The sequence below is a fragment of the Prionailurus viverrinus genome, chromosome B3, assembly GCF_022837055.1.
Source record: "Prionailurus viverrinus isolate Anna chromosome B3, UM_Priviv_1.0, whole genome shotgun sequence".
Classification (NCBI taxonomy): domain Eukaryota; kingdom Metazoa; phylum Chordata; class Mammalia; order Carnivora; family Felidae; genus Prionailurus; species Prionailurus viverrinus.
Window position 1 is genome coordinate 133,661,264 of NC_062566.1, and position 14,658 is coordinate 133,675,921.

The 14,658-nt window shown below is 52.5% G+C and overlaps 1 protein-coding gene across 9 annotated transcripts in view; it reads right to left on the reverse strand.

Moving 5' to 3' along the window:
• Positions 1-14,658, reverse strand: part of CLMN (calmin) — a 120,539-nt gene that overhangs the window by 39,705 nt on the left and 66,176 nt on the right. For all 9 annotated transcript variants that reach the window (XR_007152962.1, XM_047862592.1, XM_047862590.1 and 6 more), the window contains exons 2-3: positions 6,096-6,157; positions 817-912 (exon numbers count right to left, since the gene is read on the reverse strand). Coding sequence is in view for 8 of the 9 variants with exons in the window: in XM_047862592.1 (XP_047718548.1) it covers positions 817-912; positions 6,096-6,157 (158 nt within the window). In the remaining variant the exon portion in view is untranslated. The remainder of the gene's footprint in view (positions 1-816; positions 913-6,095; positions 6,158-14,658) is intronic.

The window sequence follows — 14,658 nt, forward strand, 5'->3', positions numbered from 1 at the left end:
GTTAATCTCTTCATGTGCCTAATTTAATTTTTTTCAATGTTTCTTTATTTTTGAGAGAGAGAGAGAGAGACAGTGTAAGCAGGGAAGGGGCAGAGAGAGAGAGGGAGACACAGAATGTGAAGCAGGCTCCAGGCTCCGAGCTGTCAGCACAGAGCCCGACGTGGGGCTCGAACCCACCGACCGTGAGATCATGACCTGAGCCGAAGTCTGCCACTTAACCAACTGAGCCCCCCAGGTGCTTCTTAATGTGCCTAATTTATAAATTGAACTTAATCAGAGGGATGTATGTATAGGAAAAAACAGTATATATGGGGCTTAGTACTGTCCGCAGTTTCAGGCATCCACTGGGGGTCGTGGAATGTATCCTCTGCAGATAAGGGGAATGATTACACTACTGAGAAGGTTCTAGAAGCCAGCAGTTGTAATGGAATTCAGTTGGTAAGATGACTTTCTCCTCAATCTTCCAGATCCTTCCTATCCTTCATGTTAATACAATGGCTGAAGAGCTAAAGTTTAACGATCTAGTTCCAATCTTTACCCTTCAAAGACTTACAGAAAACACTGGGCATTTATTTATTTACTTACTAAAGTATATTTACTTAAAAAAAAAAAAAAAAGGAAGACACTGCTTCGTTACACATGATTGTATCACTCTTGGTCACTGGGAAAGGAATGTCACCCTTCCTAAGTTTCTTGTCACAGGACCACGCATGGCCAGGTGGGTGCACCTACGTACAGTTCTGTGCTGCAAAGAAACCTTGATCAGTGTTTGCCTTCGCCTTTTATTTCTCCCTGACCCTTTCGTGACATACGTACCAGATTCCGCCCAGACAGGACTTCTAACAAAGCCATTAGGATTTTGCCATCTTGGATATCAATGAATAAATCTTTAACTTCTAGGGGTGGGTCGCACTGTGGAAGAAGGGGGAGAGGAAGCTGATTAGTGACCCGTATAATCCCCAAAACTGTTCCCAAGCTTCAATTCTCCCCCCAAGGGAAGACGTCCGGACCTCCAGATCTGTCTGCGGGCAGCCCCTGGGGGTGAGAGGGTGCCGGCAAATCAAGGAGGAGACTCAGCACCAGAGCGCAGCTCAAACAAGTGACCTGGAGGGCGTTGGGACCCTGAGATCTGAGACCCCCCCCCCCCCAAGGGCCATTGTATCCACGCTTCTCTTTAAGGGGAGAAGGAAATGGCATGTCTTGATGACAGGCCTCCAAAGAATAAAATAATGCCAGTAAGACTCACGTGAAATTACCTGGTGTAAGCCCTTTGCTTTAGATTTGGGGACACTGAGGCTCAAAGAGGCTAGGTGACATGCCCAGTGTTTGGGCAAATCGGCTCTTTGTACAGTCAGTCCTGTTTCTTCATCGGGACTCACTGGCTGCGGACAGGCGGTGCCCAGATCCCCACCACGATGGCATGACCCTGGGTCAGTGACCCTCTGGGCCTCGGTACAGACGTCAGCAGGGCTCCCCCTCCCACGCCCCCCCATCTCCGATACTGCTTCGTCTCTGTATGTGCATCTTCTTGAGGTGCCAGCTGACACGTCAAAATTCAGTCTAACTCCAGAGGTGGTGGGACCCTCGGCAGAGGAAGCCAGGAAGGTCGCTAGTGTGTGTGACTCAGCTGGGGGCAGTGGGGGCCGGGTTGACAGACTGCTGGCCTCCCGAGTGGCTGGACGGTTGGCGGGGGGGGGGGGGGGGGACCCTTCGTCCCCACCAAATGTGTAGGCCTGTTCAGAAGTCAAAGGTTGGGAGGCTGATTTATCTGTAGATGTTCTTGTCTATTTATATGTTTAGATACAAAAATAATACATTCTTACAGATCAAACTAACTAAAATCATACTAAAAAGTTAATCAGCATTTTTATTTTAATTTTAGAGATAGAGGTGGGGGAAGAGGGTCAGAGGAGAGAGAGAGAGAGAGAGAGAGAGAGAGAGAGAGAGAGAATCTTAAGCAGGCTCCACGCTCAGCACAGAGCCCAACACGTGGCTGGATCCCATGACCCTGGGATCATGACCTGAGCTGAAATCAAGAGTGGGACGCTCAATCGACTGAGCCACCCAGGAGCCCCTTAAAAAGTTCATCAGCATTCTGAATGCCACTGTCTCTGTTCCTCCACAAAACTGGCTTCTTAAGTAAACCAATGTTATCTCAGGACGAACTTCTTACCTGCTCCACTGAGAAGCAAGGGAGTCAGACACACCTGAGTTCAAGTCCAGGATCTACCCTCAACAGGGACTCGGGCATCTTCCTGACCCTCCCTGGGCCTTAGAGGCCTGTTCTGCAAGATCTCAGAGCACAGGGGCTAAAATGAAACGAGATCCTGTAGGGACAGTGCCTGGCACAGCTCCTGCCTTCCCAGACGAATGAGTCAGGAAAACCAGCGTGTTAAGTGGCTTCTTTCCCGCAGAGTGTCGGGGTGTTCTCTGCAATGAGGCATTTCATCCAGGGGGTGCATGTCTCATGGCTATAAGTGGGAAAAAGGAGATGATCCTTGGCTGGAACCCCTCCACAGGGAACGGCCCTGCATCTCCCTCTCTCCGCCCCCTGGCTTCTCTTTCTGGGTTTACCGGGTTCGCCCAAGTTCCGGCCTCTCGCTGGGGGCAGAGGCAACTGTGCTCACATGAACTGGAGCGTGAAGGGGGCCTGGGTGGGAAAAGCCGGAGAGGTCCACTGTCTAGGGGAACTGGCACCATGCTGTGTCCACCAAGAGTCTGGCTGGACGTGTGGCCTGGAGCTCCCGGGGCTGCCTGGAACTTGCCGGTCAGACGCTCCAGCACCGGAATTTGCAAATGTGTTTCCTGGAACCCTAGACTTTACTGGAGCAGCTTCAGGGTCCCCTGTGGGGACCGAGGGGTGCCGAGAAAGAGTCTGACCCGCTGCACCCCCTTCGATCAGAGAGGCTCCGTTCTTACTGGCCTTTCTTTAGGGTTCCGAGTAACACTTTGCTTGAAGAAAGGTTCCTATTGACTGAACCAGTTTGATAATACCTCCTTCAATGCAGTATGATTAGAACTTACTGTACAGAATCTCAGGGAACGGGGGTTCCAGAAATGTGTATTTTTTTAATGTTTATTTAATTTTTGAGAGAGAGAGAGAGAGAGTGAGAGAGCAGGAGAGGGGAAGAGAGAGAGGGAGACACAGAATCCGAAGCAGGCTCCAGGCTCCGAGCTGTCAGCACAGAGCCTGACACAGGGCTCGAACTCATGAACCGCGAGATCATGACCTGAGCCGAGGTCGGACGCTCAACCGACTGAGCCACCCAGGCGCCCCAGAAATGTGTATTTTTAATAAGCCCCACCCCCAGCATGATTCTCTGTTTCCCTTTTGGTAGTGGGGTTTTTGGCACCATTAGAACAGCTGGGCAGGGCCCTCGCTCTCTGTGCTCCTGGGTACATGAATGAGGTGTTCACACAGGAGACACGATCTCTGTAACCGGCCAGAGACCCAGGGGTGAGGGAAGTCTCAGAAACATGGAGGAGTTTTGGTCTGGGCACCTTTTCCCTCCCGGGAAGGCTTCCTTCCCGTGACAGCTTTGGAGAATTCCTGTTTTTGTTTTTTGTTTTTTGTTTTTTTATTTTAAATTAAAAAATTTTTTTTTATTAAGGAAGGTGGCATTTCCTTACCCCTTATACAAGCCCCTTGACCCCCAGTTTGTCCAAATACAGGGCGATTCCTCCCACAGGTGCACAGAAGAGGGACTTGCTTCAAGGGCAACAGCGACTTTGAACCAAGAGGCAAATTATTTTCTTTGCAAACTCCCACAGATCCTTGGGCACATTCCACACGGAACATGACGGCGTCGGGTTACGGAGACTCTCACGGAAATGTTATTCCTGCTAATGCGAGGCAGAAAACGTGACGCCCGAACAGAACACCCCCTGATAGATGGACTAACAAAATTTCCAGTTACCAGCCCCGGCCGTGGCCAAGCCTTGCTTTTGAGTTGAATCTGGAGGGTAATTTCCACTGACAGTGTCTGTAAGAGCCTCGGCGGCAGCAAATGGGGCCTTGGCCAGAGTCCATCCTGCGAGATGGCAGAAGTAGAAATTGAATCTGTTCCAGCGAAAACACTGCTCGGGCCCCAAACTTTCCACGGGCTTCATGAGATCGGTATGGCCGAGTAAACAGCACCCCCAGGGCTTTCTTCATGATCTAACTCCTTCGGTAAATTAAGGAATTTTTCCAGAAGCCCGAGACTCAGTAAATATTTCTAACGGCCTTCAAATTGCAGTTAAACCCAACTCCCCGAGGGGTTCCCGGGTTTCCTTTACATGAAAGGTTGGCCTTGAAAGTCTCAAGGTTGGAAACATGGCTGTTAATTTTGCCCTGTTTATTAGGCATCGGTTTCAGGTGCTATCTGATTTATCCTCAGAGCGGGGCTCCCCACCTGCCCCGGAAAAGGGACAGGAGCGTGGCCACGGAGGCAGTCCCCGATAGGAGGATGCTCACAGAGGCTCGCCGAGGGCGGTGAGTGAGTGCGTGGGTATTTGGGGCCTTACCCTCTGTCCTTTTCTGTATTTATTTTTCAATAAGAAAGAAAGAAAGAAAGAAAGAAAGAAAGAGAAAAAATAAAGAAAGAAAGAAAAAGAAAGAAAGAGAGAAAGAAAGAGAAAGAAAAAAAGAAAGAGAAAGAAAGAAAGAACAAAAGAGAGAAAGAAAAAAAGAAAGAAAGAAAAAGAGAAAGAAAGAAAGAAAGTAAGAAAGAAAAAGGGAAAGAAAGAAAGAAAGAAAGAAGAAAGAAAAAGAAAGAAAGAAAAAAAGAAAGAAAAAGAGAAAGAAAGAAAGAGAGAAAGAAAAAAGAGAGAAAGAAAAAAAGAAAGAAAGAAAAAGAGAAAGAAAGAAAGAAAGAAAGAAAGAAAGAAAGAAAGAAAAAGAAATATGCCATAGCCACACTCCACCCGCCAGGAGGAATTTCCAGCTATCCTGACGCACATCAGGCATTAATTTAGGAGTTCGGCGAACTCAGATCGGGGGAACGGGTTTCCTTTTTTTCCAAAAATAACACTTCGCTTTAGGAGCACTGCCGAAAAGGTACCAATAGTCAAAACAAGTGGCAAATGATTTACGGTGCTTCGTCCCAAGGAGGTCGGGAGTCCTCCTGGGTCAAGGGGAACCCATCGTCTAGGTGCCGAGTAGAGGTGTGGGTGGTCAAGGGCTGCTCGGGAAATATTACGGGTCTAAAGGTAAACTACACGAATTAGAATTTTGGTCAAGCGCCGCGCTTCCGAGAAGCCACCGTTCTTTTCTCGGGGATCTAATCATTTCAGCGATTTCCTCCATGAACTTTTCTTTGGGGTTACCTCCACGGGCAGTCAATACTTGCTCTTGTACCTTTCAGGTGGAGAGAAGAAAATCCACACGCCTAACCTCACTGAGAACGCTACCAGCTCTACAAGGAGAGGAGGCGACGGGGCTGCGTCTATTTGGAGAAGCAGATCGTGGAGTTTAAGAAGAAACGACAGGAGTGAAATGAATCCTGAAAACTCAGCTGTCTCATGAAGAGAAAAAGAATCCCTCCTTCCCCAGCCGGGGGATGAGGGTCGTCATGGGGATAGAAGGAGATGTGTGCTGCACTAAGCGGGGGGGCCTGATGCACCAAACGGGGCAGGTCACACTGTTGATCGAAAGCAACATTATGTGATTAACCAGGGGATCTGGCTTTGTTACAAGGTGTCGAGTCCTTGCATACATCAATCCGGACACCTACAAATGGCTCTGAGAGTCCCCTGCCATCCCCCCAGTACGGGAAGCCCAGCCCTGTCCCCACCCCAGTCCCTGTGTCCAGGAAAGCCCTTGGGGTGTTCAGTAATAGATGTCTTCTAACATTTGTTCATTGATTCCTATTTAAAGAGAGACCCTCTCCTTCCCCAACTGGGCTGACAACCCCATGATGGCAGAACCACGTTCCCAGCACTGAGCTTGACACTTGGTGGTTAAAGGTACTCAAGCAGACGTTTCAACGAACGGGCGCGGGAAACGACAGCCGGACATACAGAGCCACCCTTTCCCCCGCTACCCGCACTACGGGGCTGTGCGCTCGGTGGCGGATGAATCTGTCACTTAACAAAAACCCACGCGCCCCGCTTACCTTCTCTAGATGGAGATTTACCCATCGAGTAAAGGTTCTCTTCTGCACATTTTCCCTCTCAACTGAAAACAAAGAAAAGCCATTAGCTGGGTATAAAGAACTGTGTGCAAAACGCTTGAAACCCTGCTCATCCCCAGCCCAACCCCACAGCATCTTCACTAGAATAAATAACCATGAATTCAGGGGCGCCTGGGTGGCTCAGTCAATCATCTGACTTCGGCTCAGGTCTCGATCTCACGGTTTGTGAGTTCGAGCCCCGCCTTGGGCTCTGTGCTGACGGCTCAGAGCCTGGAGCCTGCTTCTTCGGATTCTGTGGCTCCCCCTCTCTCTCTCTCTCTCTCTGCCCCTTCCCTGCTCACATTCCGTCTGTTCTGTCTGTCTGTCTCTCTCTCAAAAATAAACATTCCAACAATGGTTTTTAAATAGCCATGAATTCAGGCACACGGAACAAAACTGTCACACAATTAGTAAGGTTACTCGCATTTTACAGATTAAGAAACGGAGGATTAAATAGCTTAAATACAGCCAAGTTGGGACCCGGACCTGGATCCTGTGTGTGGCATTGGCCGGCTGGCTGCCCAGGACCCGGACCCTGGGTAAGGGGGCTAGCTAGCGCCTAGGTCTGGGTGCTCGGCCGGACACAGAAGCAGCCTCCGCAGCCCAGGCTGCTAGGCCACTCTGGAAGCTTCCTTGAAATGTCTGAGCCAGATGACTCCTGAATCACTCAGCTCTGGATTTCAACATTTTGGAAGAACGCGTCGCGTATGCTTAAAACCATTTCACGTTTCTTCAGCAATAAGAAAATGGGAGGCAATTTATCTCCCGGGGGAGAAAAAGGGCTACGGTTTTCTGTAATGGCTATGGTTCTTTTTTCCTCTCGGCCTCATTATTAGGTAGATAGCGGTGCCCATAAATCAAATTTTAATATTGTGGCTTTCAATCTTTTTAATTGAAGATCCGGCAGACAGTACTTAGGCGCGTAACTGCTTTTCTCTCGTTTTTCCTCCTTTGCTGTAAGAAAGGGTCACTTAGCAAGTCGGTGTAAGAACTCAAGAGCTAATCCCAGTAAACTGTGTTTCGTGGGCAGAAGAGGAAGAAGGGAAAAGAGGTGGGTAGAAACGGGGTTGCAGGGGGGGGAGCATTTGCTGAGGGCCATGAGCTACAGAGTCTCGGAGCTTTCCAGAAGACTGGAGAGTGCCCTGCCCCCAGCCCCACTTGAGACCTTTCTGCCTGTGTATCATTGGCTATGGCGTGGCTGTTCCAGAGCTTAGCGGCCGTCCCTCGGTTGATGGCACTTAGCTCTTTCCACTTTCTCACTGTTACGGGCCGTGGTGCAGCCAGCACGACTGCACAAGTGCCCTGCTGCCCGGTTCTTTGTGCACAAGCAGACGAATCTATGTCTCAGGCCTGACAGCTAAAAGCGGGGCTGCAGGGTCTTAGTGGTGGGCACATTTACAATTTTAATAGCTACTTCCAAATTGCCCTCCCCAAAGGCTGCCCCGGTGTATACTTTCACCCCCACCTGTCTTTAAACAAGTTTATGGGATTGTAAAGTATTTACACACACATTCAAACCCTCAGGCTGGTTTCTCCATATGGCTTCAGGGAGAGCGAAGGACGTCCCCTGAAACAGAAGTGCATTCAGTGAAAGCCTGAGAGAACCTCGTTTGGACGGCTGGTTTAACTGTGTGGAAGGAAGTGTGGAACTGTGTGGAAGACCCACCCCATCTGTCTGTCCATCCATCCATCCAACCAAGTATCCTTCCTTCCTTCCTTCCTTCCTTCCTTCCATGTATCCAGCCAGCCAGCCAGCCAACCATGTACCCATCCAACGTTCCTTCTTTCCTTCCTTCCTTCCTTCCTTCCTTCCTTCCTTCCTTTTCTTCCTTCCTTCAATCCATTCATCCATCCATCCATCCATCCATCTATCTATCCAACCATGTATCCTTCCTTCCTTCCTTCCTTCCTTCCTTCCTTCCATGTATCCAGCCAGCCAGCCAGCCAACCATGTACCCATCCAACGTTCCTTCTTTCCTTCCTTCCTTCCTTCCTTCCTTCCTTCCTTCCTTTTCTTCCTTCCTTCAATCCATTCATCCATCCATCCATCCATCCATCTATCCATCCAACCATGTATCCTTCCTTCCTTCCTTCCTTCCTTCCTTCCTTCCTTCCTTCAACCCATCCATCCATCCATCCATCCATCCATCCTTCCATTCTCCCAGCTGATACTTAGTCCATAACCATTACATGCCAGGAACTACACCAGACCCTGTGGGCAAAATCAGAGAATAAAAAAAAAATGCTTGGAATCTGTACTCCAAGAATTCACAGCCAAGTAGGAGAGAAAACATGGATGCTACAGGGCACATATGCAAGGGGAAATAAGAAATTTCCAGGGCTGATGGGGAGGAGGGGAGGTGATTTCAGACCCCAGGGGGTACTCCTCCGGGGGCCCTATGAGGATCTCACAGTAGAAGTGGGACACGGAGGGGCTCCTGTAGGCAAGGGCAGTGTCCCAGCCCCGCCCTGGTCCACAGTCAACCTGTGGGAGGCCTCATTTCCATTCCAGCCACAGCCTGGGGGGCGGCGGGGGGGCGGGAATCTAAGCACAGATTAGCTTCGACAGCAAAGCTGACCCTCGGGAGGGGAACGTGATGACTGAAGATACCAGGGGACCGTGAAACGAAATCACAAATAACAGATGAGTCCCAAACTGAAATAGGGAATGGAGACCATAATTTCTGAACCTGAAACTGGGACACATCGCTCAATACACAGGGGAGAGAGAGACGGTGAGAATTTGGGTTGCCTCAGAACACCCAGCTGAGAGCCACACACGCCACTAGCTGTGCAACCTTGGGCAAGTTCCTGACTTTCAAAATCCCTTTGCCTCAGTCTCCCCTCCACAGAAGGGGGAAAGCTGTGCCTTCCTCACGGGCATGCGGTGAAGATTCCAGGGCATCACCCCAAAAGGCAGCCCCGGTGGCTGACCTCACAGCCACCCCGCAAGCCCTGGAATCGCAGTATTTTGTTCGGTGTCTCACCACAAAGGTCTGATCGTGACCTTCTCCATTTCGAAATGCCCACCCCCATACTGCAGGCTCTTTCTACTTCTGGCCTGCCAAGACTCCGTAAACTTTATATAGTTTCCATAAATCCAGTGGCCCCTTTCTTTCCGCCGCACCTATCACGTTGTAAAGGTGCAGGGAACCATTTTTCTGGAAGGGTCTGGCCTTCTCACGGAGTGTTTGTGGGGCCCGGTGCGGGTTTGCTGGGCAACGGCGAGGCAGTAACAGGGTTGTCAAATCGCCATCACCGGGTCTGCCTGGCTGGCCGGGGCGCGTCCAGGTGCCCGGGCAGCGTGGAACGGGAGGAGCTGGCTGGACAGGGGCCCCGAGAGACAAGAGACAGAGAGGGAGGCACAGCCGTCTGGCTCAAGGCCACCGTCCCAAATCCCCTCGTGTGACTCGGGCCCCTGCTTTACCAAGAACAGATAATTTCAAAATGTGACCTTCCTCCCTTCTCCAGGCCACCACTGGTGGCCAGCTCAGGACTTGGGAGCCACGGAGTGGGAGACGCTGACTTGGGAGTTAAAACAGATTCATTGACACTGTGCCCTTTTGTCCCTATGTCCACGCTTCCGCTAAACCTCTTTCCTAGGTAATATTTCCTCTATAATATTTCTGCCCTTCCCCACCCACGAGAAAGGGTTGATGGCTTATCTGTTTGTAAACATATGCTCATGATAAAAAATTAAAACAAGACAGGGTAAAGAGACATATCTAAAATCTGTTGAAATCACATTACACTCACAGATCACCACTATTGATATTTTACTGATTCCTTTCAGAAACACACACACACACACACACACACACACACACAGCTAAAGCACCAAGATATTCACGTACACGATTCAGTGTGATCAGCTAATGCCGTGGCATTTTTCGAAGTCTGGTCCACGGATCGCTAACATCAAGAGGTTCTGGGGTGACAGTTAAAATGCTAATCCCTGGACCCTATCCAAGACCTGCTGACTCACGCTCTCTGGCCCCAAGGCCTGAGAACCTGCATTCAACCAGCTTGTGGGCGAGATACTGCACACTTTGAAAACCTGGTCTTACTGGGAAGAGACAAGTGGCACAATTTCTTGGCCACCTTCAGGCAGGGTGGAGGATGCGACTGGCGTGCCACCTGGCATAGAAGGAGCAGGCGGCCTGGAGCCAGGTACACAAGCCCCACCGCAGACGGAAAAGGGGGGACACACATATGTCTCCCGGGCTTGCCTACTGGCAACGGGCAAGACAAACGTCATTTCTTTTTCCTTCGTCGTCCAAAGGGCTCTTCCCGACTAAAAGGCCTTTAGTCACTGAATTCATACAGTTTGGGGGGGGGGGGTCTCTGACTCCCCTGCGAGATGAACCAGAACTGACGAGGAGGACTGCAGACCAGAATTCCCGCAGGGGACGCTCATTCTGTGACGTCCATTCAGGCAGGCCAGCTGGGAGCAGTTCTTTCCAGCTTCAGCCACCCAGCCTGGCGAGAGGCAGGAGGCAGATGGGACGGGCTGTGGCCTCATCGCTCTCCTCCTCGGCCAGGCTGGTGGTCTCAGTGCCCCAAAGCCACCTCCGGGAAGTCCTCCGGCTTTCCCGCTGCCCTCGCCCCACTCCCCATGTTGGGAGCACCCTGGAAAGGCTGGAGCATCCCCAGCGGTGCTCAAGCAGAGGTGCCTCGGCCCCTGGGGACATCTGGTGGCATCTGGAGAATTTTTGACTGTCACGACCAAGCGTAAGGGTTCGGACCGGCATCTAGGTGGGTTGAGGCCAGGGATGCTGTTGAACGGCCCCCTACCACAAAACAGATTTTTCCGGCCCAGGGTGTCAGCGGCACCCAGGGTGAGAAGCCCTGGAGGGCCTAAGGGACCACCCAGGCTGCTCCAGTGTCAGCCTTCCCTGCCGCAGAATACGGGGAAAAGCTTCAGCAAACGAGAGGTCTGCCAGTACCGTCCCCGAGTGCCTCTGTTTACCCATCTACACAGTGGGTCATAGTCCCCGCATCATGGGGTTGTGAGGGTCGGATGCACCTGAGCTGGCCTTACCCCACCACGGAAGCGCCTCCCCGCGGTGCGGGGAGGGCACCATGCGCTAAAGTTATCCGGCAGGTCACCCGGCAGCGCGACAGGTGTGTGTCACGGCTCAGGAGCCAGACCTGCCTGTCCTCACAGTTCGTGGCCCGCCACGGGCACAGGCATGGCCCTGCAGATGGCTTTCCTTAACTCCTCACGGGGATGGGCTCCTTTCGGGCGGGTCGGTGCTCGGGAGGCGGCAGCAAGGAAGGGGGGCCGGGGGTCACACACACAGGACTGGGACAGCGAGGTCATCCGGGGCAGGGGCTACGGCTGGTGGGTTCTGCCCGTCCCCAGTGGGAGGGGCGCTGAGGGCCAAGGCTTCACCCACCCATCTCCATCCAGGAGGGAGGGTGGGGGCAGGCCGGGGGGTGGGAGGCCCGACACCTTCCCACCTCTGCTTCTGTTTTGTGCAGGGGCAGGGCCCCGGCCTGCACCCGCTCCCAGCCCCCAGGCACTGTTTGCCGTGAAGCGTGGCACTATACGGAGGCCATCTCAGCCCCGGGGGACAGCCACAGCCCCCGCCTGTGACGATCTCTAAGGGGTTCCTCCTCTGGCAAGCTCTTGCCCAACCTTACGTCAGCGGCCCCCTGAGATGCTCACAGAGACTCTCCCACTCTTGCCAAACGCTCTTCTTCTCCGTGGCTCAGACCCTCTCTCATTCGAAGAGTCCTCCTCGGCCCCCTTCAGCCAGGCCACCCTCCTCCATCGGCTGGGGCTGGCCCCGGGGGTCTTTAAACAGAGATGGAGAGGCCGCTCCCTCCGGCCGGTCGCCAGGTGGACCGCCACCAGACCACGCGAGGGCACCTCTGGCCCCACAGAAGCCGGCACCCAGGGAGGCCAGCGCCCGGGGAAGCCCCCACCGGCCCCCTCCAGCCCCGGGGCTGCTGGACCCCCCCCCCCCCCCCCGGGAACCCTCGGCCACCCCATCTGGACGCGGTGTTTGCTCTTTCCCCGTCTTTCAACACCTCCCAGAAACACAACCTCATTACGTGGCCCCACGCTGGTTCACTTGAGACATAAAACTCAGAAACAAATTAAACGGCAATTGCTTTTTAAACAGGAGAGGGGCCAGGCTTCAGGCATACCAGGCCAACGTCCCTTTGGTTCCGACTCCTGGGGGCCACTTCCCCCCACCGGCTCTGGTGGTATTAAGGCCAAGGCCTCCACGTGGCTTGCACCAGCAGCGATTCTGCGTTTAATTTCCTTTGTTTTTCCTCCCCGCATGTTTGCTCTGACCTGCGTCCCTTTTATCAAGACTCTGGTAATAAAATGCAAAACCCTCGCCGCGACCGGAGGCCGAGCGGCGCGAGCCCTACTACAGACAAGCGTACAGAGAAGCGGCAGGCCAGAGCCGCCAGAGCTCTGTCACCCTCTCTGTGACTCCCACGCTGCCTGCTCTCCTCCGTCCCCCGTGCACGTCGCGGATGCGCCCAGGGGCATCGGGATGGAGCCCGGGTACCTGCTTGAGCCGCCGGTGCAGACTGGTGGTCTCCCCAGTATGTACCCGGGGAGACTCCAAGAAAGCTGCCAGGCGCATTCTAACTGGGGACTTAAATCCAATTCTCTCACGGGTCCCAGAGGCCACCAATTAACATAGCACGTCCTGCCCCGCCGTGCCCTTGCTTCTCGGCTGCTCCAAAACCCATAACCCAGGGCTCCAAAGAACCAGTCCCAATTACACAGCAAATTAAGTTTTAAGCTATATATACATATATATTTAGGCTGGTGCCTGTAACAGAAATAAAAAAAAAAAAATAATAAACCCGCTCTAGTTTCTCTGTGAGTGATTCTGTCTAACCTCAGTGCTAAATCTCAGTCCACTTTTATGATGACGGATGACGCCAGCCGGCCATAAAAACCCAAGCTTAGGAAAAGGGATTTTTAACATCCACCCAGATGGGAAGACCGGGTCGGCTGCCCCGACGTGTCCAGCTGAAATCGAGACGGGGATTTAAGTGGCACAGGACAGATCATTCCCATGCGCATCCAGGGAGGCGATAATGATGACGATGCTCAGCCACGGATAATAAGACGTGGACCCCTGTCCTGACAGGTCCCACGAGGAAGGATGGAGAGAGGGAGAGGAGGAGGGAGGGAAGAGAAGAAGAAGGAAGGAAAGGCAGAAAAGTATTCTCTTCACCTACCGCGGAGGCTCACCGCATGGACCCTTGACACCGAGATCCTTGCGGGACTTAACTCTCCATCACGGACCACAAATGTTGGGGATGTTTTTTTACACCAGTGTTTTCGTGAAAGTGTTCTGCCTTCTGAATTCTGAGTAACTTCTAAAGCAGTGTTTTCTGGAGCACATTCTGTAGACTGCTAGTTCTCAAAGGCCTCTCTCCAAAGAGGAGTCCAATAAGTCTGAGAAATAGCGGTATAGTAAAAGCCCTGATAAGTCCTGCAATAAAGAGATTCCTTTATTTTGAAGATCACTGGAAGCCAGACCCCTTTCCTGTGTAAAATTAACCACGACTTCCTGTAGGAGCCTACTTTGGAAACACAGAGATGTTCATTAACGGGGGATGTCTCTACCGGGTCCTGCCGGCCAATGAATTAGGCGGCTACACGTCCCGTGACAGAGGCTATCATGTGTTTGCCAAACCCGGTTTCCTTCTCCTCTTGGGCACACAGCCAAACTACATTTCCCAGCCCCCCTGGCTGGTGGTGGGGGCCTCGCCACGGAGTCCCGGCCGACGGAAGGTAAGCGGGTCTGAGGTACGCCACTTTCAGACGAGGCCTGTACGATCCTCGGTGCTTTGTGCCCACCCCCACGGGGACAGTTCCAAGGACACAGAGGATGACGGAGTCACAACAGGGAAGGAGACTGGACTCCTGAGCCTCCCCTTTGGGCAAGGATCACCCAGCAGCGGCACCCGATGATGAATATCACTGTTGGACCCCAGTGAGTCAGAAATATGTGGTCACTGAGTGAAGACACAGGCATCTTGGGGTTGTCGCTGGGGCAGCTGCCTACCCTAGTGGACGCTTGCCTTTTTGACATTTTTTTACGTTCTATCTATTTATTTTGAGAGAGACGGAGACGGTGTGAGTGGGGGAGAGGCAGAGAGACAGGGAGAGAGAGAAACCCAAGCAGCCTCCCCACTGTCAGCGCAGAGCCCGATGTGGGGCTCAAACTCACACACCATGAGGTCATGACCTGAGCCGAAACCGAGAGGTGGATGCTTAACCGACTGAGTCACCCAGGTGCCCCTAACATCTGTCTTGAGTGAGAACCAGGCCCCCCAGGAAGGAAGGGAAGAAGTCAACGCTAAGCCTCTTCCTGACACAGTGAGAATCACCAGATGTCCGCCATTGAATTCTCCCGGCCACCTGCGGAGGTGGCCGAGGGCGCCGAGCCTCAGCCAGGACACGTGACTTGCCCCAGTCTAGGCGGTACAGCTGGGAGAAGACCCTAGCCCGGTCACCGTAAGC